This window comes from Pelobates fuscus, chromosome 4 (assembly GCF_036172605.1).
Source record: "Pelobates fuscus isolate aPelFus1 chromosome 4, aPelFus1.pri, whole genome shotgun sequence".
In the NCBI taxonomy this organism is placed as follows: Eukaryota; Metazoa; Chordata; class Amphibia; order Anura; family Pelobatidae; genus Pelobates; species Pelobates fuscus.
Genome location: NC_086320.1, coordinates 42,586,094 through 42,610,974, shown reverse-complemented (window position 1 = coordinate 42,610,974; position 24,881 = coordinate 42,586,094). Strand labels below are relative to the sequence as shown.

General features: G+C 39.6%; 1 protein-coding gene across 1 annotated transcript in view; it reads right to left on the bottom strand.

The window, feature by feature from the left end:
• Positions 1-24,450, bottom strand: part of EIF3H (eukaryotic translation initiation factor 3 subunit H) — an 85,537-nt gene extending 61,087 nt beyond the window's left edge. Inside the window, exons 1-2 of the mRNA XM_063451125.1 lie at positions 24,206-24,450; positions 4,915-5,071 (exon numbers count right to left, since the gene is read on the bottom strand). Coding sequence (XP_063307195.1) covers positions 4,915-5,071; positions 24,206-24,400 — 352 coding nt within the window. The 5' untranslated portion in view covers positions 24,401-24,450. The remainder of the gene's footprint in view (positions 1-4,914; positions 5,072-24,205) is intronic.
• Between the last annotated feature and the right edge of the window lie 431 nt (positions 24,451-24,881).

Here is a 24,881-nt window from a genome sequence, read left to right as displayed (position 1 = left end):
TGTTCAGATGGTGGAAATTGAGAATTTCACACCACCGACATGATATTTAATTTGTTCTTTCTGGCTTTGAAGGTGTTAATTGATGTTGATGTTGCATAGAAAAGCTACACAGGACTCTGATGGGTTGTAAGTGCCAAATAAGGAATTACATTCTGATTTGGCATGCTTCACAACACAAATCAACGCGGCATTACAGCACAAACCCTGCTACCTATTATCACGCAAAACAGATTAGTTTGACCCTAAAGAATATCCCATTTTATATTAACAAGAGGAAATGGGGGGGGGGGGGGGGGGGAGACGGACGGACGACAGATACAAAATGCTAGGAATGTGATCATTCTGATTACAGGGACAGGAGGAGGTGTTTTATTAATTGGAAAACATTTAAATTGTGAATTATTCAGGAAGTGTCAATTCTGTTCCACTGATTCACACACTTTATATATGTGACATACTCATACACACTATAATCGCATATATTTGTATCGAATATACACAACATGTATAAAATTTTGTCCATAAGCATTTTGGTCCACTCCTATACACCAATGTCCTGCAGAGTAGGAAAAGCATTAAAAGGTTTGGTAATACTGCCCTCTAGTGGAAGGCCTTGGAAGGATTCTGTAAACATCAACAGCCTTAATAAAAAATTGCCGCATCAAAACTTTTTTAATTTAGAAATACAGATTTTTAAAGGAAAATGTATTAAATGAGATATATGTAAAATAAAGAAGGAAAAAAAACAAAACAATCTCTGCCTTTATATATAACAGGATCATTCAGCTATATACATGCACCTTGGAAAACAGAGTCTCTATGTCTCCCCTGCTTCTGTGCAGGGAGTGAAGCAGAGCTACCCATAGAGACTGTCAGTATTCAAACACTGTCTGACCCAAGGGTGCATGTTTATGGCTGAATAAACCGGTCATATACTAAGGGTAGGAATATTGGTTTTCTATTTTTTCCCCAATATACGTCAGTTTTATTTAGTTTTTTTAAATCTATTTCCTTTTAAAACTTGATCCAATGATAACATAAAAAATAGTTTTAAGGAGACCATTATCCTTCAAAACCAGAACATTCTAATGAGATTGGATTTTATGACCCAGCATTGTGGAACTGGATACGGATCTGATTGATGCACATTGCAGTGAAATAAAGGATCTGCTGAAACAACTAAAAAGTGTTTTGTTTTTTTTATATGTCAAACTGCACATTGCATGCTTGGGGGAAAGGTGTTTTTTTTTTTGTTGGTTTGTTTTAACATAGCAACACAATAACAATTACACCTTACGGTAGTGGTAATGTTGCTAGGAAGCTACCGTTCTTAGTTTTTTGTAAATCACGGTCAAGCAGGTTAAAGGACCACTATAGTGCCAGGAAAACATACTAGTTTTCCTGGCCTTATAGGGTCCTTGGGTCCCCCTCACCCCAGGCTCTACCTTTTTTCCAGCCCCTTGGCACTGGTGATTCTGCGCATGCGCGGCAAGAGCCGCGCGTGCATTCAGTCAGTCCATAGGAAAGCATTCTCAATGCTTTCCTATGGACGCTGGCGTCTTCTCACTGTGAAAATCACAGTGAGAAGCGCGGAAGCGCCTCTAGCGGCTGTCAATGAGACAGCCACTAGAGGTTGGATTAACCCATATGTAAACATAGCAGTTTTTCTGAAACTGCTATGTTTACAGCCGGCAGGGTTAATCCTAGATGGACCTGGCACCCAGAGCTTTGTTCATTGAGCTAAAGTGGTCTGGGTGCCTATAGTGGTCCTTTAATAAAGCCCAATCCCTAGCCTGTGTCAGTTTACTGGTGCTGAATGCGTGAAGGACCATCTGAAACTACCAAACTCTCCTTAAACATGTGTCCAATTTATGTGGAAGTGAAATCTCATAACCCCACCGCAGGTAAAAAAAAGTAGGATTGCTCCCACAGTATCCAAACACCATTACCACTACAATTGTTGTACTAGGTATGGAGCTACGAGTGTCCCTTTCATTTGTCCTGTCAATAAATTGATAGATAATTGGTTTATTACATTGCACATGTTGCATTTCAGGAGCTACTCATCTAGTGACTAACAGAACTGCTTAACACTGTTTTAAAGTAGAGGTATTTCCATTTACAGCAGTGATGGCTTCATTTGTTCCTTTGCAAGCTTTCCCACAGTGCTCAGACAGCCATGGTCAGTCGCCAATGATCTATAACCTGTGACACAAACCCAAAATGACAGCTTTCAGATGACCCCGTTCAAAAACAATGGAGTAATTTCTGGAGCCATGCAAACCTATTATACCAGGACATGTATTGTATGTCACCGGTGACAGAATGGTTTGACCACAAATACAGTTAAAGCAACAGTCTGAAAGAGATAAATGTAAGCAGAAAATGCCAACATAAAGTAAGGCCAAATAACATTAAAATATTTTAACCCCACGTTAAAGGAAAATGGTCACTGCAATGCATCACCTGGTATATTCTTGCTCTACAGGGTGAAAATCTTTAATTTAGGGAGCTATAAGCACCATGTATTTTGTAATAATGCATGGTTATGGTGTGCTTCTACAGACCCTTTAAGCCCTACAGAGGAAAAAATAAATAAACAAAAACATTTATTTCTGGAACTTTACACTGAAAATCCATGTCCTCTAAATTAAATATATGATAAAGTCAGCATGGTGTATACTGTGTGCAGGGGGAGCAAGGGTTGTTTATCATTCTGTCACATCACACAGCGCAGCCTCTACCACAGTTTGCTTGAGGTAAATTGATTTTGTTTTGTTAAATCATGAACAGCATTTAGATTTAAATTCTTCTTACTTTTATCACTGCATCAGTAAGGAGAAAACACCATGATGAAAATGACTAAATTTTAAATATATATTTATTTTCTCCAGGAGATTAATTTTTATTAAAAAGCTAAATTCTCATTCTCTTATACGCCAAGCCAAAACTAGTGGCAAGTGGAAATTGTGCTCAACTTGTAACTTGGCAACTTGTAATTTTTAATTTCTTATGGAATTTTTTGTATTTTTTGTTGTTCCATACACACAAATTCTAAAACGCAATAAAAAAAATAATTACTTGCTATGTTATTGCTGCGAAACAAGTGAGCAACAGGGACCACATCCCACTTTCAGACCAAAAGGAGACTCCACCAATAAAGAGCCTCGGGGGTGAGAGATAATCCCAGCAGTTTATGTGTTGTAGACCAGATCCCAGAAGTTCCATTTAGTTCTGATAAATGATGAAACACCTGAATAAGCGGATTGTAGCCATACGGTGTTAACTATCAGTTTGTAAAGAAAATAAAGGTCCAGGCACTCCTTGGTTCAAAAGAATAGGCACTTTAATGCAACCACAGCAACGTTTTGACCATATAGGTCTTTATCAAGCTTCTTTACAATATTTGGAATTTGGTGTTTGGGTCCTGGTACAGCAAAAGCACCCTTGGCTCAGACTGATGGGAGTGAGTGCAGTTCCCTACATATTCTATTTAACTATCAGTTTGTCTGTTCACACCAAACTATTTTGTGCACAGCGGACTACGGAGTCCGTGACTACTTACGAATGCAGCAGAGTATGAAAAGATTTCCTTGAACGAAAAGCCTCTATTTCCACAACATACTTTAATCACACTGGGAACAGGTTTAAGGTCTGTGGAGTACTGTAGTAACGGTTTAGGACAGAAATATTCCAATTCCATTCCAGAATTTGAACTTTACGTCTGATGACGCAAGGCCCCCTTTAAGTAGTTCAGAATTACCTGAGCTGCCAATACTAGCTATCATTGGTGTAGACGTCTCTGAAAATACTCTGTATTTAATTCTAACTAATGTTTTTTTTCCTGAGTCGCTGCACTTAATTGCACCAGAGGCATTTCTACTGCATTACACATGTCCTCAATGGGCTGAAATAAATCATTTCTTACTGCATTAGGAAATCTCAAGGGAAGACTTTTTTTTCCCTTTCTTCCTCAAGCGGGCTTGTCTTTCAGGCTTCACACACACAAGGCAAACATCTGGGGGAAAGTGACTCCTGCATTTAAAATAGATCTTTCTATGATTTTTTTTCCCTATGTACATCTAACCCTTGTGCATGCACACAAATATATAAAGGTTTTTTTATTCCTATTTAATTGTTGTTACCAGTTTAACCCCGATCCAACTCTAAAGGTGTACCAAAGGTCATATATAATTATTTTTAATTACATATTTTGTTACGTTTATAAAAAGCTCACCCACTCCCCATAATAAAGAGAGAGCATTTAAAGATACTCTGTTGCATGAAATATCAGTATTTTGTGCGCTGTGTAATGTGCAAGCCATTGGTCGGGTGACTTAATATGTAGATAAAGCAACTTTGAAACACTTCAGCATTAGCGTGTTTTTTTGTCAGCACACTGTATATGCATCGAATTATGCAACATGCCTGTAAACAGAAGGTGACTAAATCCTGCATTCAACTGACCCGATAGGAGAATATTTCAATCGGAACTTTTAGAGCTTGCCCAATGATTGCACCTTCTAAATATCCCTCTATACCACATTATGATCCTTATAAATAGCTTTAGCCTGCGCAATTATCAAATTAAATGCTTTCAGGTGAACAGTCCAGCTACATGTAAATGTAATCTATAGAACCACAGTTAGAGATGGTGTTGAACAGGTAAAAACAAATACATTTTTAGATTAAAAAGTATTATATAAAAAAAAAATAAACAAATACATTTTGTTCAACAGATTAATACAAAGTTTCTTTCTGCTTAGTAGAACATTATGGAAATCCAGTTAGAGATGTGTTCGCAAAGATTACTTTTAAACTATGAACACATCTTTATGACAACGGCTTTGCTGTAAGTGGCATTGGGCAGGAATTCTCCAGTGATATGATATGAACTGTTGACTTCTGTATTACCTTCATCGAAGTCGGCATCATCCTCTGTGTGCTGTGGGAAGGGAAAGCAGTTTGTGATTTCAAGACGGTCATCAACCACCAGGCCGAGCAGCACTCCCTGAACCACCTCGCTTCCATGGCCTTCTTCTTGGTAATGCTTAATGATCTTCAACACCACCTGCAGGGAGAGAACACTTACATTTATCCCCTGCTCATAAAACGTGTCTGATAATTCCCTGCCTTCTGCAAACAAAAACTAAAGGAAACAAGTCACAGATTGCATCTCCATCGCTTTAGTAATGCTAAAAGCAGATTCAATCTTTATTAAAAGATCACTATAGTGTCCGGAAAACAAAGCGGTTTTCCTGACACTATAGTGCCCCCCAGCCACAGGGTGCCCCTCCCATGGAGGTGAAGGGGTTAAAACCGCAGCAGCTTACCTTAATCCAGCGCCGGGCTCCCTTGGCGCTGGTGACCTCTCCTCACCCGCCGACGTCAGCTCCCGAGTGGAGCGGAATGCGCATGCGCAGCAAGTGCCGCAAGCGCATTCAAACTGTCTATAGGAAAGCATTTCTCAATGCTTTCCTATGGACATTCTGCACGATGGATGCTAATTTCACATCCAGCGTCGCAGATGCGCCTCTAGCAGCTGTCAGGAAGACGGCCACTAGAGGCTGGATTAACCCCAAATGTAAACATAGCAGTTTCTCTGAAACTACTATGTTTACATGTGAAGGGTTAAAACCTGGGGGGGACCTGGCACCCAGACCACTTAATTGAGCTGAAGTGGTCTGGGTGACTAAAGTGTCCCTTTAAAAACTGCCAATACGTTGCTATGCAATTTTACTGAAACAACCACATAATCAAAAACATATACATGATGTAAGGGCATGTGATGTGATACTCAGGACAACATTTCAATGTGGAAACTATGCATAGTTTCGAAGACAAATGTCTAGAATTGGATTTGTTCACTAAACAGTATGGAATAATATGAGAATGAGAGGTAACTAGAAAGATGAATGTGAACTCCGGGGAAGAAAGAAAACTAAATAAAATTAACATAAAAGATGATATTGGCATGTATAGTGCCAATGCTTAACTATCACTGAAAAGGCCTATTTGCTTCAGTTCGCTATAACATGATATTTGTCATCTTTCAGATAGAAACGCGCAAAAACCTGATTAGCTTGTGTCAAGCTTACCAGCAGTGTTAATATGTGACGTGTTAAATAAGCAGTGTGTTGTAACATTTTGTGAGAGTAGTGACAAACGCACTGGGTTGTGTAGTCAAATCTGCCACAATACGTTACGGTTCTCTGTAAATCAGGTCCATGTAAGAAATAAAAGCAATGCATCAGTCCACAGAGGTATTTACAGAAAGAAACAAACAGTTTAAGTGGTGCTAGCCAGCAACTTCCAGCAAGATACTCAAAATGTGATAAGAATTGGACGTTGGGCTAGAAAGGTGTCCCTGCTAACAAAGCATTCCAGAATTCTAAAAACATTCTAGACTGGCAGCTAGAATTCTAGATGTACAGTATATGTGACTTCCATATCAACAACAATACAAAATGGAAAAGAACAGGATATACATCCTGCAAAACCCATGAGTAGATTTCAGAAAAATGCATGCAGACAAGTATACAAGTATATTGAAACAGACATCACTATACTAGGGATGTATGATTAGGGAACAGACATGACGCGGCAATAACACATTCTATTATGGTGGTATGGCATTCGCATTGCCCTCTGAACAATGATGCTATAGACAAGTCCTTCTGGACCAGTTAGCAATTCTAACTTGGCAAATACACACTTCAATAATGAGTGTATAGGTAATTTTACTTATAGTTAAGGGATACAAGGATAGACTGTTTATATATTTTGTTTTAAAAGAAAAAAAAAAAAAATACAGTAATCTGAACTACTTTGTCTCATGTAAATATCTTCACTGAAACCCCAGCAGTCTATAAGAGTTTTTCATAAAGATGTTATCACGAAAGAAAACTCAAGTGACAGCACAGATTTAAATCACATGTAGGGAATGACATATTCAGGTCATAAATTCCAGGAATCAGAATATACCGTATACAACCAACATATTGTTTACCTGAAGTGAAAAAGGTCAGTTAGCCTCTATCTGCCATCCTAAACTTTTCAACTCTCAATCCCTGCCAGCTCTCAGAAACCCCAACAAATGGATTTTGATGCCTTTCATTAGTGGAACGGGCAATGTGTTCTAAACAGAATTCGATATGTGAAATCGCCCCGTTTACCATCTTGAGAAGGAAACTGCTGTAAGACACCAGAACATTTTTTCCGTCTGTTAAAAAGCTTAAGGTTACAAGGAAACTGTATCCTTTTACAGTGGTCTTGTACGTAATGTAAAAATATCACTAAGTCGGTAAACCCCAGTGGTTTCTGAAAAAGAATTCTCATGACACATGGCCAGCCATAAGATTACAATGTCATCATTGACCGAATATCATTGTACCGGAGGATCACAATGCCAACGCTGAATTTAAACTCGCTCAAATGGAGCATATAACTTTAATCAAAGCGGTCTTCTGATGGCCAATGGATGGGTAAAGCAAACGTCCCAGAGCACATACACTCATCAACTAGTATCTCATCTCGCAGGTAAGACAGTTACTATGCATTGCCCAAAATAAACAAGTGTAGTGTTGCATTATATGCACTAACCTCTGAATACTAATGCCAAATTGGCCACTACCACATCATACCAATGACAGCTTAGTGAAACTTTTCATGTTTTCTGGTAGAAATAAAATGCAGTTAGCAATTTATGGGCACCATGGCAACAGAAGATAAATGGGAAAAAAAAATTATAAAAATAAAAACCACCCACCGTTACCCAGTAAAAGCCAATTTCTTAACTGCGCAGGTAAAAGGCTTTTTGCTCAATTCTTGCCTGTTAATGTATGTGATTCCCTATTGTATATCACAAAAACAGCCCACTTTTACAGTCAGGCAGACGTCTCCTTTTGTTGCTTTTAGGTACTGGCAGAATTTGTTTCATCGGAGTGGTTCCAATCAGCCTAACCTCTGCTCCCAACATCTGTCATACAGGTCTCTGCTTTACACAGTTCTCGACTTCGAAACAGCTTGATTTCAGCAGCATTAAATGTGATAAGAGCGCATTGACAAAAAAAAAAGGGGAAAAAAAAGCTTCCTTTATTGTCATCCAATAAAGGTGTAATTTTATCCTATATGTCTGTTTTTTGAAAGGAACATTAAAACTTGGATTTTTTACTTTTTCCTCATTAATAAACACAAGAGGTCATTCAAGAAATGTAAAATGACAGCCATCACAAGACACTAATTAGGAGGGGTGTACATGAGCATAACCATGATTGCCAGCTAACCTCTAGTGGCGGGCAGTAGCAGACACTAGGTAGAGGTCAGCAGGAGGATATCACTACTATAGTGATGCCTCATAACATGGTAAACTCAAATTGAATATGCATGATTTGACACCTATATATATTACAAGGTTTTACAATTTTGCTATATAGGAAAGAAACATCAAAGTCATCTTGAAGTCTTGTCAATTCACAGTTTAGTTAAAGGGTTACTCCAAGCACCATGAGCACTTCAGTCATTTGAAGTGGCAATGGTTCCTGGAGTCTGTGTGTGCCGCATTTTGCTAGGAAATACTACACATACAGACTTTAACCCCTACGGAGGTGTAACTCCACGTCTAGTGGAATTATTGGGCTTAGCCAGCCCAGAACAAGATTTCCGAGCTGGTTAATATCAATTGCGTGTATATTGGATGTCAGTCATGAGCCTGCACAGCATGTTGGCGACAGGCATACAATGGCGGTTATCTCTGACACCCCTACCCTGGCAGCCAGGAGGATGGGATGTCAGCGGCAGAGGATCCGGCTGAGGGTAGAACCTGGCTTCAGCAGGAAAATCATTTTTCATTATATATATTTTTTTATAACATTTTTTAGTGGAGGGTAGGCCATGAAGGGACACTAACCATTACTGGTGTTTTCTTAAAAACACTGGTCTCTGGCTGGAACGACCATTTAATGACCTTTAACCTTGTGAGATCTCGTAAACCCACACTTGTTAACGCATTATATAGAGATATGAAAAAAACATCAAAATTAAAAATCAATGCAAGATCTCCGGTTTATAGGATCTGCACGAAGTTCTTATCAAAGAAGAGATTCAGTCAGTCATGATACTCAATTTCCTATTTGAATATTGAGTTTACTCAGAAGCAAACTTTAGAATGGCAAGAACTGTGCTACAGCTACCACAACAGATCAAAAAAGAAAAGAAAAATATACCCCAGTAGATAAAAACCAGTCTAGACTTTCCAGTGCCTTGTGAAATGCTAGCAGTGTCCCTTTAATAAACATACATGATCATACTGTAAAACACTCTGCTTAAGAAGGGACAGTCCCCTTTGGACTCAACCCACTTTGCCCAACATAGGACAAATAATTGTCACCGTCACTGCGACAACTTTAACATAATTTGACACTTATCAAAATAAATTAACACTTCTTTCCTAGATCCCAAAGTCATCTGAAAATCAAGCACACAGAAAAACAGCAGCTTCTGGGAATGGTGAAAAAAAGAAGCTTAGACAGAGCCCAGTTGTGTCTTTCATAATGATTAATCCTCTGACAATAAAATTACAAATCAACAGAATGGATACTGTACAACGTGTAGTGAATGCACAATGTGCTTTCATATGGAACACGTTAGTTGTTAAAGAACCCCTCCAGACACCATAACAACTTCAAGGATATTCCCTGCTATCCTCTAATGATGTGCTTTGTGTGGCATCTTCTGCCCTTTGTTTGGCATGTGCTTATAACCCAGCTCCCACATGTGTCAAACAAGCCCAGAGAACACTTGCTCAGAAAGATTCTGCAAGACAAGATTCCGGAAGCACAAGAGTATTTCTAGAGACCAGCAATAACAGATTTGCCAAAGACAATCCTACATAAGGACAAGCTGTGTCTACTCTATTTTAGATATATTTAAAAATAATAAACCAATAAAAAAGGAGCACGTGAAAAAGGGGAAACTAATGACGATACAGAGGCAATTCAAATGTGGCCTTTTTAAGCACCCTGCGTTAAAAATGGCTGCACTAACATAGGACTTTTAATTTACCAATCCTTCAGACAACATTCCACCGACTTATCATGAATTTCCTTTCCAATTAAAAAGTAACTGTATAAATGTTTCATTTCTTAACAGAGCAAAAAATAAAAACATCAGACAACACAGCAAAACAATGATCGACAATATAAACAGAGAACCAAAACTGCATATGTTTAGGAGAAATTCCTCTTCGATCACATTTGTGTGTGGGATCATTTTGGGTTTTCCAATAAAATTAATCATAAGCGTGTGGTTTAAATAAACATTTGTAACTAAGCCGCAAATAATATTACTTTGAGCCTGCAAACACATTGTGCGTTTGTGCAGCAGGGGCTTAGGAGGCCCAATAACTTCTCAGGCTTGCGATAAGAGCTCCTCGTTTCAAAGCATGAAATTCCATTAGCCGGCAGAAATTAATGGTTTCAGAGGGGGCTGTTGGTGCGATGAGAAGGAACAGGAAACCGCCAAAGCCTGTATGGAAACGTGTAGTCTAAATAACTTTAGTGACAGCATGGCAGAGAGCAGAAAATTACACTGAAATTTGTGTGTCACAGGCAGTTTCTCATACTTACAGGAACATATGCCAGAGGTGCCACAAGCAGCAGAAGATTAACCGTTTCAATACCAGGGGGCAATAAAGACTGCCCTGGCAGCAAAACATTTAATGTGGCCAGGACACATTCTTCCAATCCTCAGCCTGCGAAATAAAGACCAGGGAAAAGGCCAGCAGCTATTTTATTTCTGACTGTCAAGCTACTAGCTGTAATTCTTATAAAAAGCCTCGCTATTACCCATCAAACACACTCAAGGACAGCGGCAAACAGTTTTTACAGTCTGCAAGCTACTAGGTCATCAATCACGTTCTATGCTCCTTGGTAAAGTGGGGGGACGTAACCAGGAATTAAGTCTTTCAGAGGTCTGTGCTTTTATAAACTTTTCCATTAAGCAAAAAAAATTGGTCCTTAAAAACAAAAAAATTACCACAGTAATATCAATGTAATTAATAACCCTATAATCAGATCCTTGGTAGAGGAGGTTATCAAAGAATTTCACACAAAATAAATTTACATCATCACCTGTGTGCAAGTGTCTAATATGTTGCTAGATAGTCTTATTGTACTTACTATACCTCCGAACTATTTCAAGCAAATCTGTCACCAAAAAAAAAAAAAAAAACTTTGTCTAATCCGTTTCTTCGCTCCATGTCTGAATCTAATTTTTTTCTCTCCAAACTACTTTTTCATACTTTTGCCTAGCAGTCAAGGTGACAGTGGGTGGAATAAAGCAAGGTTGTGTTTCGGTTGCCAATCAAATTTACCCAAAATCCTACCCCACAGAAGGGCAAACAGCAGACATAATGGGTATCAGACAACAAAATGACTGCACCACCCAGCTATTTAGATCCAGCAAAAGATACTAAATAAAAGACAAGTACCAAGGGATGGTGTATAATCATGAAGATATAGGGGGCATAAGGAAAAAAACAAAAACTGGCAGGTCCACTATAAGGAAAAGGTGTGTTTTTTTTTTGTTAGATGTAAAATCTACGTAGTTTTATTTTCTCTTTCACTTTCTATTGAAGGTATCAATCTGTGACCTGGCCACTTTCCTTACCCTTCTTATATAAAGCAAAGACTGGCACCACATTTGCTACATCAGCCAGAAGATATTAAGACAATATTTAACTCCATGTGGAAATGTGAACCAATGGGAGTAGCTAAAAAAAAAAAAAAAAGAAATACATTTTTAACTAAGATCCCACCGTCATTAATGCAGTACACATGTCTGATAAAGAACATTTACTTAATAGATATTTTACATGATGTGCACATGGATAAGACTATCTGAACCAGATTTTGTTCAACTGATGGAGAGGAGAGATCTACAAGAATGCTTTAAATGGCAGCATTTGCATTTCAAATAAAACCGTCACGACATTCTTTTCTGGAGGAATTACATTCTTTTGTATTGTAATGTGATTTCTCAGTGCTGAGAGTTAAGCACAACACTTCCAACATGCAATCTGCAACAACAAAAAAAAGGGCATTACCGTTCATTTCCATAGAAACCGCGCACCTTGAGTGTATCACCGGTGTAGAATAAATTCTATCCAACCACTCCGGGACACCAATTGTTCGAGCAGCAGGGCATTAGATGTCATTACTAGGCTGTCGGGAAGCAATCATGTGGCTGTGATGAGATTAAGGCTTTGTAATGGATATCTAGATGTAGCCAGCAGAGAGTAAAGCTCCCGAGCAATTTGACAGATTAGGACAGTTCTGTCCAAATTTGTCATTGGGGGTTTATTTACTGGCGGGACAGATACAGATATACACTTCTGTCTATATCCTCATATATATATATATATATATAAAATTTAACAAATCTCACATGGCCCAAAAGAAAAATGAACTATCCAACCTGTAGAGTTAATGCTTTATATATTACATAGATAAGTAAAAAACTTAAAAATCATATGTTGCCAATGGCTGGATTCCGCATCATACAGCCACAGTTTAATATCCATTTTATCCACAGTACTCAAAAAAAAAAAAATGTAAAGCATTACGTTGAGACTACATACAAATCAGTAAATAACAACAACTATTGGTTCTACACAGCAGTAGGGGAAAGAGACAAACATTGGAAGAATATATACTTGGCCTTGTAAGTATATTTGTGCTTTTTTTTTTTTAAACAAAAACATTTTTTTTAACGGACATGGCTTTTCTATTTGTTAAGTTTACAGCCCTTTTAACGGAACAGCCACATTTCTGCTGATTACATCTGCTTTTTTTATGGGCCTGTTTAAATAGCAGAGATAGTACTACAGTCAGCATCTTTATGACGCTGTAACTCCATTTTATCCAGTAATATTTTAGGTGAAAAAGAGTTGCAATCCAATGCGCAGCAAGGACTGCAAAACTGGAAACAAGGACAGATGTTTAGGTTAGAAGAGGAATGGATTAACTGGAAACAAGTACAGTGCTGGGACACACTGGGGAAATATTAATAAAATAACCTGCAGACTCCTATTTCAGTAGCATTCTATATGTATTTTGTAATCCTTTAGACCTGCACGTTTTACTTCAAGTGGCTCTGCCACAGACCATAAATATTAAGAATTTTATAAACACAGAATACTCACATTGACCGTGCTGGAATTTCATTCAAATTCCGACGCAGTCAAAAAGTACAAGACGTTATGGGGACTGGTTTGTATTGTGGTAAAGTCTGAAGTTGACAAAGCGAGGCTTCCGTTGGCACGTTTTCTCAATTACCAAAGCTTTCACTAGCGACTGCTGTGGGAATCGGACTTCTCACAGATAGTGAGACTTGGTCTTTAGAGGATTCTCTGTAGTTATCAATGTATTCTTGTGCATGAAGAGCAAGGAGCTGAAGATAGCAGCGATTGTGCAATATCTCAGTAGGACTGATGGGAAAAAGAAATGTTCTAGCGCAATACATACAACACAAGTGCTTTAACTACCGCAAGTTTTCACCGTGTCCTCCAAGATGGCTAACCATCAGCAACGGCCGGCAAGCATTCTTGGTGTATATGATTGCAAAGTCTCCTGGTGTGACTATTCTTGCAGCTTTAAATATCCAAAAAAAAATAAAAATAAACAATTGTGTATGGTGATTGTTTTTTGTTTTATTAGAAAATTCAGCAAAAACCTCTCCAGCCCAGTAAACAAAGTACAATATTAATAGTTAGCGTAGTTTATTACAAACATTTGCGCCTTGTTCCTGAGGCCACATGTTTTTACAAGAAAAACTTTACGTAGATTGGGTAACAAAGAACATGATCGGTATTGATGCTTGTGTCAGTCGTTCTGCAACAGTAGTAAATAGATTAAGCTGCTAGTAATTTTAATGAAACAATAGATCAGTGCTTGACAAACCCCAGGAGACATAGCTCCTAAAATGTTACTACTGCCCACTAAATGTTGGCTTTAAACATTTCATATAAATAGTATGGTCATGTTAGCTGCCATTCACGTCTACCTGGAATTAAATTCTATAATCGATAGTAGCACATGAACTAAAATGATTTTAAAGCTGGTATATTTGTTGATCATCAAAGCTCTTTAAACCTTTTATTTTACTGAAAGCCATGATTTAAAACGCTAACAGCCATGTTATATTTGAAACCATTCCTTAACGATTATATTATTATGGTCATGATGTTTAGAGCGCGCCTTTAGTGGCATATGGAATGCTTAGCACGCTTAGAAGCTGTGATTAAGCGTACACTAATACTGCATTCATTGTAGTGCCCTCTTAAAGAACAAGTGTTCTTTGGGTATCTAATATATACATCAGTTGGTGGTATTGCCAGCACAATCCTCGCTCTAGGAGAGGATTCATGTCAGCAATAAGATGGTTAAGAGACCAAACAAACTCCCCCCTCCCATGCACATTATTACACAAAGTCTTCTGAACTACTTTGGAGAGTTAAAGTCTGCATACAGCACGCCTAAGGCCACTCTAATCTGTCCCATCTTCTTAGCGTCACTCACATCAGTACTATTGGTGACAAACTGAGCAGTACATTTCTGCCCTACAGCGTCTCAGCCACAGATTTCACTTACTGCAGCAAGCAATACGGAAATCAAGCCGGGTACTAGTGGATGTCACAGCAAATAAGGCTTATTATAAACTATGGCAAAGGCAGGCAGCAGGAAATAAGTGTTTCTGTTATTCCTCCTAGAAATGTCTCCAGCTACCCTGGTCATTACAAGCTGTGAACACTGCAGCATTAAGGCGAAAATTAAAACCCAGATCTGTCTTGACTCCAAAGTTGTGTGTCTGTATACATACATATACAAAGGAATTTAGAAAAGAGTCAGATAGCACTTACATTTTTTTTTTTTAAATATTACCATTTCAGATTCTCTCAAAACCTATCTATATCTCTTGCCTATCCCACCTTATTGCAAAACTAAAACTAATCAGATGCCATTGATTATACCCTTCTCCAATGAAAGGGGTTAAGTACAAGGAAATACTGGGGCAGCTATTGTTAGGGTCATCAACCATCAATCATAGAACTATCCACCAAGCCCAGGAGGTGAAATTTGGCTAATGAATTACGGTTTCACACCTTTAACTTTTCTGACCAGGTGTGCAGGGCTAAATAGGGATAGTAGAACTTTAATGTCAGGTATACATGTGTTAAAGCAAACCAAAACTAAAACAAATGGGTAGGACATGAGTCAGGCACACCTAAAATCTACAGTGAATGCACCCAAAACAAGGGTGGCCAACACTACATAATTCATAAAACTACAACTGGTAAAAATGAAAGCATCCAAATACATAGGCTACTAAGAATTAAAATAAATAAAATAAAAATCACCTGAGAGAACAGACCTGTGTTCTATGATGTAAATCATCTATAAGCAAGATCACTATAAATCTGTGAAAGCCTTATTTTCGATATTACACAGTCTTCCCTTATAAAGCTTGTAGTCATTTTTATTACTAAAAGGTATTTGCTTCTAGCCCAGGAAAGATTAAAAGCCGCCAGTGTTTTGCTTTGAGAAGCCTTGCTACTTTAGATATCTCTAGCTCACCAGGGGAAGCATGCCATTTATCTGCTGGACACTTTCTCCTCATCCTGCTCCCAAGAGTTGTCAGAGGACAAAAGCCTCAATTCATTTTCACTTGCTGAGACGAAGCCTCTGTAACGGTGTCCCATCGCTCAGACATTTTGGCAAGTCATGGAGGGAGTATCTATCTTTAACTTAAAAAGCGCCTTCTTCATCTTGCTCTTCCCATGCTCCCAGAGCAGTAAGTAACACCAAGAGATCAGGATCCTACTAAATCCATCAACCTATTTAGCAAGCAAGCATGCATAACTAGCCTGTAGGAGAACAATAAGCAGTAGTATCTGTCTCATTACAGGAAGTCATATTAATAGCAAGGCCCTACACAGAGACGATTACATATTCAGCTAATCCATTTTAGCTCACACAGCCAAATATTTCTTCTCTGCAATTGCGTATTGACAAGGTTACAGTGAGCCTGTGAGTGGGAAGCGGGTAGGCAATTTCATTGTCTTCAACGTTTTCAAAATTGTTTCTTTTATTTTTGCTCTGATACACAACTAGCACTGCCTATAGAACAATAGTACAGTAATGCAATTTTATTTTAGGGTTTAAAAGCTTAAAAATAAAAATTAGTTGCATAAATAAAGTGACTCATCCGCAAAAGAGATTTATACACACAGACTGTACACTGCAATATCAAAATCAAAAGCGTAGAGATTCAACATATACTAACCTGAGGCTCCTCATTACTCAATTTATAAAATGTAAAAGGGACAAAGCTGCAAGCTACTCATTCCCAAACTATGCAACCGGCATCCTACAATCCCCAATGTGCATGCCAATATCTTTTGGACATTAAATCAATAAGAAGCACCAGAAAAACAAAATATATACATTTGTGGTCGGTAACATAAAAGCCGTATAATAACATTATTGATTGAACAGGTCGGTAGTGGTGTGCCAAAACCTACGTAAGGATAGGCCTATAAATAAAAAAGGCGCCCCCAGTAAAATGAATTGAAAGGAGAAGGGTGAGGTGTGTGGGATGAACTGAACGCCATAGGTCAGATGGAGAGGTGGGTTTTTATAGGAACGCCGACTCCTCCCACAAATACAGGCCTTTGGCCTTTAAACTATATATATATATATATATATATATATATATCTATATATATCTATCTATCTATCTATCTATATATATATATGAATGAAAACAGAAAATAGTCCTGCACTCCAACTTACAGGTGTATTTGCCCGGTGCTTGTCAGCATTAATAAACGAAGAGAAACAGGAGGATCCTCAATTTAACAAATCAAATAGGTGGAACTTGGAAAATAAGTTTTCCATGTGGTGAAATGGAAAGGGTAAAGAGATGGTTCATATTACTAACAGGAGACTAAAATCTAATTTAATATATCACGTTGATAAAAAGATGGAATAATCCGCCTCGTGTAGAAAGAGAATATTATATATACATACAGCAAAATAAATTGAGATAAAGTGAATGTTGATCAACTGCAAGAGATCGTAAGGAGTATGTCTACAAAATAGTTTAAATATATACATACACACACACACACACACTGAACAATAAAGGCAAGTTGTTAGGTGTATATATATCATAGACAACCCACTACATCGGTAAATATAAAAACAATGAGAAAATAATTAGATCTCAACGAGACTGATAAATCACTGGTGCATAGATCAAAGAAATTAAGCTAACTGGACACAGTAGACCAACTGAAGCTACAATAAATTGAGTACCTGTACTCTTTGTGTTTGGTAAAGATACTATTATACAAACGCATGCCACAATGTATCTAAATGGCTATATAGTTACATATGGCTTGTGGAATAGGTAGTGGACGAAGGGAGACAGCGGGATAATGTTGGTGCAATATCCTGTTCCTTATTGTCCCTGTAATAAAATACTGTCCCTATCATACCACTCGGGATGCACCAAAATGAAAATTCTGGGCCGAAACCTACTTTATTCCCCAAATGATATTAAAATATATTTTTTCCCTATAATTTTATTAATATTAGACTTAATTTTAATCTAATATGAAAAACTTCCCTTCTCCCTTTTGTTTTAGTGGTTCCCCCAACCCAAGTGTTCCTTTCCCCTTAGTGCCCCCCTTAATATTCACCCCCTCCCATGTCCCATAGTGCAGTATTCTTGACTTTTCATGTTATCATTACGATCTTTCATTGTGATATATAATCTCAATTGTCAATGCAAGCATGTCTGATAAACTATGTACTACAAAAATACATATTTTTTAAAAAATAATTATTATTTTTTTCAAATATATAAAAATTCTGCAAATTTGACTAGTTTTCAGCCGAAATGGGATAGACCCATCACACCCCCATGTTGCCTGCAGGGCAACAAATTTATTTTACATATGTATAATGCTCCCTTGATAAACGTGGGGTGTGTTTTCTCCTTTTTGTTTGATATTTCCCCTCTTACCAAACTATTTTTTCAGTTAATTTATTCATTTGGTACATATTTGGTCTACTGTGTGGTATTTGATGCACTAGATTGTTAGGATTATTTTTTTGTCCTATTCTTTTTGTATTCTGTGTTTGATTTGTTATATATTTTGAATGTACTTACTTTTGTATGGCAAATGCAACTTATGCATAGTGATCAATTGCCCTAGGCTGTGAAGCAGGTTTAGTACATTTTCCATAGATATTATTCCTTTTGAATGTAAATGTGTAGAGTATATACAATAAAATTGCCTGGCAATTGGTTTGGTTGTGCTCCTTATTGATTTAATATAAATTGTACCTTTAGACTCTGTAGAGAATAAAGTCATTGAGTGAACACCCGTTTGTCCTTTTTTTCCACCTCATTATTTTCCTTCTGTTCATCGCTTTCTCAAGTGTCCCTGCCCTTCTAATAATTTTTCCAATATGTTTTTGGATACCTGCACACGATTCAGTACTATAGCATTAAATGTATATGCCAAGCACTTTACATCCTGAAGCACAATAGTGATTATGTAAGCAGGAGTGCCCTGGTGCTGTCCAACAGCTCTTTGTCAAACCGTTTTAATATGTGTATGAGAGTGCAGTGTGTGTGTGTGTATGAGAGTGCAGTGTGTGTGTGTGTGTGTGTGTGTATGAGAGTGCAGTGTGTGTGTGTGTGTGTGTATGAGAGTGCAGTGTGTGTGTGTGTGTGTGTATGAGAGTGCAGTGTGTGTGTGTGTGTGTGTATGAGAGTGCAGTGTGTGTGTGTGTGTGTATGAGAGTGCAGTGTGTGTGTGTGTGTGTATGAGAGTGCAGTGTGTGTGTGTGTGTGTATGAGAGTGCAGTGTGTGTGTGTGTGTGTATGAGAGTGCAGTGTGTGTGTGTGTGTGTGTGTATGAGAGTGCAGTGTGTGTGTGTGTGTGTATGAGAGTGCAGTGTGTGTGTGTGTGTGTATGAGAGTGCAGTGTGTGTGTGTGTGTGTATGAGAGTGCAGTGTGTGTGTGTGTGTGTATGAGAGTGCAGTGTGTGTGTGTGTGTGTATGAGAGTGCAGTGTGTGTGTGTGTGTGTATGAGAGTGCAGTGTGTGTGTGTGTGTGTATGAGAGTGCAGTGTGTGTGTGTGTGTGTATGAGAGTGCAGTGTGTGTGTGTGTGTGTATGAGAGTGCAGTGTGTGTGTGTGTGTGTATGAGAGTGCAGTGTGTGTGTGTGTGTGTATGAGAGTGCAGTGTGTGTGTGTGTGTGTATGAGAGTGCAGTGTGTGTGTGTGTGTATGAGAGTGCAGTGTGTGTGTGTGTGTATGAGAGTGCAGTGTGTGTGTGTGTGTATGAGAGTGCAGTGTGTGTGTGTGTGTATGAGAGTGCAGTGTGTGTGTGTGTGTATGAGAGTGCAGTGTGTGTGTGTGTGTATGAGAGTGCAGTGTGTGTGTGTGTGTATGAGAGTGCAGTGTGTGTGTGTGTGTATGAGAGTGCAGTGTGTGTGTGTGTGTGTGTATGAGAGTGCAGTGTGTGTGTGTGTGTGTATGAGAGTGCAGTGTGTGTGTGTGTGTGTATGAGAGTGCAGTGTGTGTGTGTGTGTGTGTATGAGAGTGCAATGTGTGTGTGTGTGTATGAGAGTGCAATGTGTGTGTGTGTGTATGAGAGTGCAGTGTGTGTGTGTGTGTGTATGAGAGTGCAGTGTGTGTGTGTGTGTGTGTATGAGAGTGCAGTGTGTGTGTGTGTGTGTGTGTATGAGAGTGCAGTGTGTGTGTGTGTGTGTGTGTATGAGAGTGCAGTGTGTGTGTGTGTATGAGAGTGCAGTGTGTGTGTGTGTGTATGAGAGTGCAGTGTGTGTGTGTGTGTATGAGAGTGCAGTGTGTGTGTGTGTGTATGAGAGTGCAGTGTGTGTGTGTGTGTATGAGAGTGCAGTGTGTGTGTGTGTATGAGAGTGCAGTGTGTGTGTGTGTGTATGAGAGTGCAGTGTGTGTGTGTGTGTATGAGAGTGCAGTGTGTGTGTGTGTGTATGAGAGTGCAGTGTGTGTGTGTGTGTGTGTATGAGAGTGCAGTGTGTGTGTGTGTGTGTATGAGAGTGCAGTGTGTGTGTGTGTATGAGAGTGCAGTGTGTGTGTGTGTATGAGAGTGCAGTGTGTGTGTGTGTGTGTATGAGAGTGCAGTGTGTGTGTGTGTGTATGAGAGTGCTGTGTGTGTGTGTGTATGAGAGTGCAGTGTGTGTGTGTGTATGAGAGTGCAGTGTGTGTGTGTGTGTGTGTATGAGAGTGCAGTGTGTGTGTGTGTGTGTATGAGAGTGCAGTGAGTGTGTGTGTGTGTATGAGAGTGCAGTGTGTGTGTGTGTGTGAGAGTGCAGTGTGTGTGTGTGTGTGAGAGTGCAGTGTGTGTGTGTGTGTGTGTGTGTGCATGAGAGTGCAGTGTGTGTGCATGAGAGTGCAGTGTGTGTGCATGAGAGTGCAGTGTGTGTGCATGAGAGTGCAGTGTGTGTGCATGAGAGTGCAGTGTGTGTGCATGAGAGTGCAGTGTGTGTGCATGAGAGTGCAGTGTGTGTGCATGAGAGTGCAGTGTGTGTGCATGAGAGTGCAGTGTGTGTGCATGAGAGTGCAGTGTGTGTGCATGAGAGTGCAGTGTGTGTGCATGAGAGTGCAGTGTGTGTGCATGAGAGTGCAGTGTGTGTGCATGAGAGTGCAGTGTGTGTGCATGAGAGTGCAGTGTGTGTGCATGAGAGTGCAGTGTGTGTGCATGAGAGTGCAGTGTGTGTGCATGAGAGTGCAGTGTGTGTGCATGAGAGTGCAGTGTGTGTGCATGAGAGTGCAGTGTGTGTGCATGAGAGTGCAGTGTGTGCATGTGTAATGCAGAGTGTGATGCAGAGCCTTGGTGGGGGTGGGCATTTTTATTTTTTAATTATTTTAATATTTTTTTGCTTCATTACATTTTTTTATTATTATTATTTTTTATTTTATTATTATTTTGTATTTTTTTATTATTTTTATTTTATTATTTTTATTTTTTTATTATTATTAATATATATACATTTTTTTCGTCCCCCCTCCCTGCTTGCTAGCTGGCCAGGGAGGGGGGCTCTCCTTCCCTGGTGGTCCAGTGGATGGGCACTGTGTAGGAGGGGGCTGTGGGGGCTGCAGAGAGATGTTACTTACCTTTCCTGCAGCTCCTGTCAGCTCTCTCCTCCTCCGCCGGTCCGTTCAGCACCTCGGTCAGCTCCCAGTGTAAATCTCGCGAGAGCCGAGATTTACACTGTGAGCTGACAGAAGAGCTGAACGGACCGGCGGAGGAGGAGAGAGCTGACAGGAGCTGCAGGAAAGGTAAGTAACATCTCTCTGCAGCCCCCACAGCCCCTGTCTGTATTATGGCAATGCAAATTGCCATAATACAGACAATTGACTCGAGTATAAGCCGAGTTGGGGTTTTTCAGCACAAAAAATGTGCTGAAAAACTCGGCTTATACTCGAGTATATACGGTAACTGAAAAGAGAGTGAGAATAGGAACGTAGACATAGTGGTCTAACTTCTCAAGCTAAATAATTTAGGAGCGAGACAGGAACATAATGCTAGGAAAAAAGAAAAAACACTTAAAGGAACACTATAGTGCCAGGAAAACAAACTCGTTTTCCTGGTACTATAAGGTCTTTAGGTTCCCCCCACCCTCAGGGTCCCACTCCCGCTGGGCTGAAGGGGTTAAACACTTACCTTTCTCCAGGGCCGGGCTCCATCGGCGCTGGGGAACTCTCCTCCCGACGTCAGCGCTGAATGCGCGACAAGAGCCACGCGCGTATTTAGACAGTGCATATGAAAGCATTGCTCAATTTTGGCAGAGGGAGCCCGGCGCTGGAGAAAGGTAAGTGTTTAACCCCTTCAGCCCAGCGGGAGTGGGACCCTGAGGGTGGGGGAAACCTAAAGACCCTATAGTGCCAGGAAAACAAGTTTGTTTTCCTGGCACTATAGTGTTCCTTTAACTATATCTGAAGAGGAATGGACAGTGAGTACCAAGTGGACCACGTAAGTGACAAACTATCTGAAAACTGACTACATACCTTGTGACAACACCAAAGAACTCCTGACATAACTACTATAATACCCTTTAGTGGTTACAGTGCCTGTTAAAATTCTCTTGCCTCAGTCTAAACAAGGGGTAGGGAAACTTCGCCAATCCAGATGTTGTGAACTATAACTCCCATAATGCTGGCAAAGCATTAAGTGAGAGGTAGTCCCCAACATCTGGCGTGTCAAAGTTGACATTCCCTTGGTTTAGATAAACCTAAATTAAAAAGACTGTGCAATAAAGGTTAATAATAAAGTTAAAACATTAGATGTACAGTAGATGTTTAGAAAGATTGTGTAAGGCATATGCAGGAAGGTGTGACTGGGGCTGTATAAACCAAATGAATTACCTGCTAAATGGTAAGAAACCATAAAATTGTATTTGAGCAAAAGTTGTTTTGGTTATTCATTAAGGTGAAATTCAAAATGAATGTCAAGATGAACTAAACAAAAAAAAGTTATGCTTTTAATTTGGCTACTCTGGCAATTTGCAATTCACGCTATAGTAAATACCCCAGTAAGATTGTAACATATCTTCCCAACGTTCATGTGTAATCGCCATTACAGATAATCCAATACATTAGACTGCTGACTAAATTTGCCAATTTCCCCTGCCATTGTCAGTTAGGCAACCAAACCAGGAATTGCCAACAGTGGCTGTCAGTTAGACAGCCATTAGAGGTGGAGTTAACCCTGCAATGTAAATTATAAATTACCATTGCACGGTGAAGAGGACAGGGACATAGTACCCAGACCACTTCAATGGGCTAATAGTTCAATTAAAGTGATATTTTGGCACTCCATCTCATATGGGCTACATCAGGATTATTGGTCTGCAACACTTGAAATGACAATCATTAATTTATAAAACTATGTTCAATGCAATGGCAGAATATTTTTTTTTTAAACCACCAAGCCTACAAACGTGCACTCTCCGCACATGCCAACTGTGTCTACAGGTATACACAATAAGTTAGAGATATTTGTTAGGTCACACAAATGAAGATCTCGCATAGCCCCTCTACATGCCAACTGCTATCACTCTAGCTGTTAATCATGTATTGTATACTTTAGAGTTGCGTAAAGTAACAAATCCCAAATGCATATCTATTAAATACCTCTGGGACAAAAAAAATATGGCTTTACAATTTAAAATAAAATACGCAACATAGCCATCACCATTAAATTACAAGATTACTTCTGACTGTGAATATACTTAAGAAATTAAGTTACACTTTTTTGTTGTAACACTACACGTGTAAATGTGCCAACAAAAAAAAAATTCTTATATATCTAAAACGTCAGTGGTTACACTTTCAATTCCATATAACAAGGGTTATATTTCAGTTCCATATTACAAGAGTTACACTGAAATATTTTACTTTAATAAAAGTAATCAACACTAGGGGATCATCAAGATACTCCCTCTAGCATGTAAGCTCATTGAGCAGGGCCCTCAACCCCCTCTGTTCCTGTACGTCCAGTGGTCTGATCTCAATTATGTGTCTGTTAGTCCACCCATTGTACAGCGCTACGGAATTTGTTGGCGCTATATAAATAAAATAATAATAATAATAATAAGGTGAAACGGAACAAAAAAAGTTTTATAAATCTTCTGGCTCCATTTCCCCCAGGTATTATTCTCTGTACACTGGGGGTCCTGCTATGATTATTCCCTGCTTGTTATCCTTGGTATTTCAATTAAAGTGGTGATAGTTTGGTCTCCAGCTCATGTGGGCTCATCAGTCCAGGCATATGGCTACCTGGACAACCCAGGGGACACTAGGAATACAAATGACTCCTTAATAGCAAGTCTAAGGTTCTGAGCCCTGGGTGCAACCTTGTAATAATGACATAGTTACATATTAATGATCAGGGAAGCTGTAGATCAGGGGTCCGCAAACTGTGGCCCCCCAGATGTTGCTGAACTACAATCCCATGATTCTTTGAGTTACAAAGTTAGGCTGAGAATCATGGGAGTTGTAGTTCAGCACCATCTGTGGATGCCGTGTACACTCTGCACATGGTGTGTTGTCCCAGGGGCACACAGTGAATTCAAGGCACACTCACCAGCCCGTCTATCTGGACTTGTTTCACTGCGTTTTCGGTTGTGGATGTGGCGGTGGCTGCGGCGGCGGGAGCCGGGGTGGCCGCGGTGATAGCAGCGGCGGTGGTGGTGGCGGCGGCGGCGGTGACGCTGGCCGTGGTGGGTGCGGCGGGGGTAACGGCGGCGGCGGCCGGTGTTGTTTCCTTGCGTGTCGCCATCTTCGAACAGCAAGCAAGACTGAGAGAACACGCGCGCCGGAAACAGGAAGCCGGGAGAAAACCTTCCCGCGTCACTTCCGGCGGCGACCGACCTTCGCGTCACTAGAAGGGTCCGGCGCCATTTTGCGAACGGGCACGTGCCCTTTCAGTGGAGGCTAATGGCGCCCTGTGACGTACAAGGCGCTGTTTACCATAATAGTGTAGAGTATCAGAGGACCCTGATCCCAAGTGTCCCTGTTTATCAGGGACAGTCCCTATTCTGGGACCAAATTCCTCTGTCCCTCACTCTTCACTTAAAGGGACAGTTCAGGCATTTTGTGACACCATAACCACTTCATCTGAATTAATTACAATAATTGTGTTTAGAAATCAGCCTGTGTGAATAAGATCCATCTAAAATCTATGGCAATATGCCTCAATACAGACTGCACCTTTCATGGTTGACTATATTTATTACCTATTGTGTGTTAAATATATATAT